The sequence below is a fragment of the Cryptosporidium hominis genome (genome assembly GCF_000006425.1).
Source record: "Cryptosporidium hominis TU502 chromosome 5 CHRO015133, whole genome shotgun sequence".
NCBI classification, from domain to species: domain Eukaryota; phylum Apicomplexa; class Conoidasida; order Eucoccidiorida; family Cryptosporidiidae; genus Cryptosporidium; species Cryptosporidium hominis.
Genome location: NW_666822.1, coordinates 1 through 2,930, shown reverse-complemented (window position 1 = coordinate 2,930; position 2,930 = coordinate 1). Strand labels below are relative to the sequence as shown.

The 2,930-nt window shown below is 27.4% G+C and overlaps 2 protein-coding genes across 2 annotated transcripts; one reads left to right on the top strand and one right to left on the bottom strand.

Moving 5' to 3' along the window:
- Positions 1-131: 131 nt before the first annotated feature.
- Positions 132-617, top strand: Chro.50380 (hypothetical protein). The annotated part of the gene is made up of 1 exon (XM_660154.1): positions 132-617. The coding sequence occupies one exon, from the start codon at positions 132-134 to the stop codon at positions 615-617; it is 486 nt and encodes a 161-aa protein (XP_665246.1).
- Positions 618-1,101: 484 nt separating this feature from the next.
- Chro.50381 (DNA helicase) lies at positions 1,102-2,319 on the bottom strand. Its single annotated transcript, XM_660153.1, has 1 exon — positions 1,102-2,319. One exon carries the CDS (start codon positions 2,317-2,319, stop codon positions 1,102-1,104), a length of 1,218 nt encoding a protein of 405 aa, XP_665245.1.
- Between the last annotated feature and the right edge of the window lie 611 nt (positions 2,320-2,930).

Sequence of the window (2,930 nt, the reverse complement as noted above, 5' to 3'; positions counted from 1 at the left end):
TTAAATATAAAATAAAAATTTTCTTTGAAGGAATATTTAATTCAAATTTATACGATTTCTGTTCAAGTTATAGATATACTTTACGTTTTCATTATTTTTTATTAATTTTTTAAATTTTAAATTAAATAAAAATGACAAATTCAAATAACGAAAATAATAATAAAAGTAAAACAGAGGAAATTGAAGAAAAAACAATCCAAACAACAAATAACACAAGAACTGCTGATATATGGAACTTGTACGGTATGATCGATGCTGATCCTCTTTCCTCAACAGAGTCTGATGATATTAATTATGTAAGTATGGTAGCAATTGGAGCAGCAACTTCAGCTGCTTTATGGAAAGCTTATTTCTATAGACCAGAAGAAATGGATGACTTTACTACTTATTCAATGTATATTGTTACTGTTTTAACTATTGTTGGTGCGTTTTATGTTATTTCATCAATAAGAAAAAGAGAAAAAGAGGAACAGCTAAGATCTTCAGAAGCAAATCAAACATCAAGTTCTGATAAAAATTCTAGTGATTCTGAGAAAAGTAAGGAAACAACTGTAAATAATGAAGACAATAAAATATCTTCTAACAATATTAGACGAAGAAAAAACAGAGCCGATTAACTATTATTTCCTTTTTCCCCATTCATTTATACCTTCATGACAAATTAATTATCAATTAAACTTTAAATTGAATATCTATTTATTAACTAGTTACTAATTTAACTTTATTATTCATTTTTCTATTCTCTCTCGTTCATTTATATTTATTTTAAGTGGACAAACATAATATTCACACTGATTTCCCGCCTAACTTTAGTGCAAATACTTTTTCAAATATGACGTTAGAAAATTATTCCTCTATATAAATGCAAATTCGAATATAATGAAACAATCATAAAATCGAGTTATAATTCGATCATTTGTTGAAAAAAGAATTGTAAATACATTATAATTATTCTGTTTAATAGGTTTTGTCACTATAATTGACAGAGTTGGAGAGAAATCTACAAAATAAAAGAAATTTAATGTATTTTTCTTTTTTTTTTTTTTTTTTTTTTTTAAAAAAATAAAAATTTTCAATATATATACTATATAAAATTCATTTTTAACCTTGTTTAAAATGAAAATGTTGAATATCATTCTTTCTTTGATCTATTCCATCTAATGTTGATGCCATAATCTTCTGCTTTCTACATAAAGTTCCCCACATCTTATCATCCAAAGTTTCCTCAGCAATAAGATAATGTATATTAATGCATGAATATTGAGTACCTATTCTATGACATCTATCTTCAGCCTGTAACATTGTACCTGGTACCCAATATAATTCAGCAAATATTACAGTACCGGCACTTGTCAAATTCAAACCTTGGCCACAAGCTGTAATTGAAAGTAAGGCAACTTTACAATTTTCATTATTTTGAAATTCCTTCACATACTCTTCCCTCTTATTTCCTGGAGTTTTACCATCTATTCTAATAAATAAAAATGGCCCGCCTGAATTGCATGCTGTTTTTCTTTTTTTTAATAATACTGATTCAATAGCATCAAGCATTACGTGGTGATGGCCAAATATTACGTATTTTTCATCGTTATATTCTAGTAAATATTCAATATATTCTTGTACAGGGTTAATCTTAATTTCACAAGTAAGTTTGTGAAGATTGCACATTGATGAAGATGATTCATCTTCATCAAAATTTGATAGCTCTACTTGACAATTAGGATCTGCAAGAAGCTCCTTAATCATTTTAATTCCGACTTTATCTTTAATTTCTAATGGAATTTTGCTTCTTTGTTTCGGAGGAAGTTCGTGTAAAACCTGTTTTTTTAAACGTCTTATCATTACTGATTCTCTTATGAACAAATGTAACTCCTCCGTATTTCTGCTACCATAGAATTCTTTCCTATGGCTAAATTTGTTTATTCTAGTATCGCTATACCTTTGAGCAAAATCTAAATAACTTGGAAATTTTGGAGAAACGACATGTGGCTGTTTTTGAATTTCTGGATTATTTTTAATCAATCTTTTTCCATTAAAAGCTTTAAGTAAACTTATATTATCCGAATTTTCTGAATCTATATCTGAATTAGAATCCAAATCATTATCTGAAGTTAATTTTTTTATTCTTGATTTAGTTTTCTTTCTTGTACCTAATTCTTCCTTATTGCTTTTTGTTTTATTCTTCTTTTCCGAGTAAAATTGAGGATTTGGTTTTACTATTGCATTTATTTGTTCATATAACTCTGTTGGATTATTTAAAGCAGGAGTTCCGCTAAGTAGAATTGCTCTTCTTGCTTTATGAAGTAAAGGAACAATCATTTGTGTCTTTTTGCTGTTGAATTCTTGAGAAAATGAGATTCATCTGCTATTACTACCTGGAAATCACTACCAAAAAAAGATCTAAAGTGTTCATTTCGAGTTATTAAATCATAAGAAATTATTATTATATTTGACTTCCTACTGTATGTATCATTACTTGTACGAATTAATGTTATATTTGATTTATTAATTTCTGGTGATAACCAATCTAATGCTTGTTGATACCATTGAAACCTAATTGAAGATGGGCATATTACTAATACTGGCCACTCTTGTCTGAAATACGTTATTATTGACAAAGCTTGTAAAGTTTTTCCCAAACCCATTTCATCTCCTATTAATACTCTTCCGTGCTTTTTTAAACCCACAAGAATTCCAACCTTTTGAAATGGTCTTAATGAACTATATAATCCTGGATAATTACATTTTAAATGATTTAATGAATTATAACAAATACTATCATAAATGCAGCCTTTACATAAATTACAGTCTGGTGAATCTACTGTATCTGGATTGTATTTAGGAGTTAAATTTGATATTCTTTCAAAATCTCCATCAAAGTCTTCAATCTCATATTTTTTAAAATCTGGAAATCTATCCAATATGAAATC